Source organism: Pterocles gutturalis, unplaced genomic scaffold (genome assembly GCF_000699245.1).
Source record: "Pterocles gutturalis isolate BGI_N339 unplaced genomic scaffold, ASM69924v1 scaffold26197, whole genome shotgun sequence".
Lineage (NCBI taxonomy): Eukaryota > Metazoa > Chordata > Aves > Pterocliformes > Pteroclidae > Pterocles > Pterocles gutturalis.
In genome coordinates, this window is record NW_010116329.1 from 53959 (window position 1) to 54272 (window position 314).

General features: G+C 65.3%; 1 protein-coding gene across 1 annotated transcript in view; it reads right to left on the reverse strand.

Annotated features, from left to right (window-relative positions):
* Positions 1–305, reverse strand: part of FAM84A (family with sequence similarity 84, member A) — a gene marked incomplete at its 5' end in the record, with an annotated part of 816 nt that extends 511 nt beyond the window's left edge. The window contains one exon of the mRNA XM_010075479.1: positions 1–305. This exon is cut by the window's left edge and continues 511 nt beyond it. Coding sequence (XP_010073781.1) covers positions 1–305 — 305 coding nt within the window.
* Positions 306–314: the final 9 nt, after the last annotated feature.

The window sequence follows — 314 nt, forward strand, 5'->3', positions numbered from 1 at the left end:
AATTCCCTTTTCCCGAAGCGGCACCAGGCGGCGAAGCTCTCGGAGTTCGTCCAACAGATCTCGTCGCTTTTTAAGCCCAGGTGCCCGCAGGCGTTTTGAACCACCAGCTCGGCCACCAGCGGGCGAAAGCAGCTATTCACCCCCCGGCCCACGTTGCCCTCGGCCGCCTCGTACAAGCTGTCCTGGCGGATCTGGCCCTGGTGCAGGTGGATGATCTGCCCGCCGCCCACATACACTGCCCAGTGCGGCGGAGGGTGATCCGACGGCCCCAGGTAGAGCAGCTCCAGCAGGTCCCCCGGCTTGCAGAGGGTAGG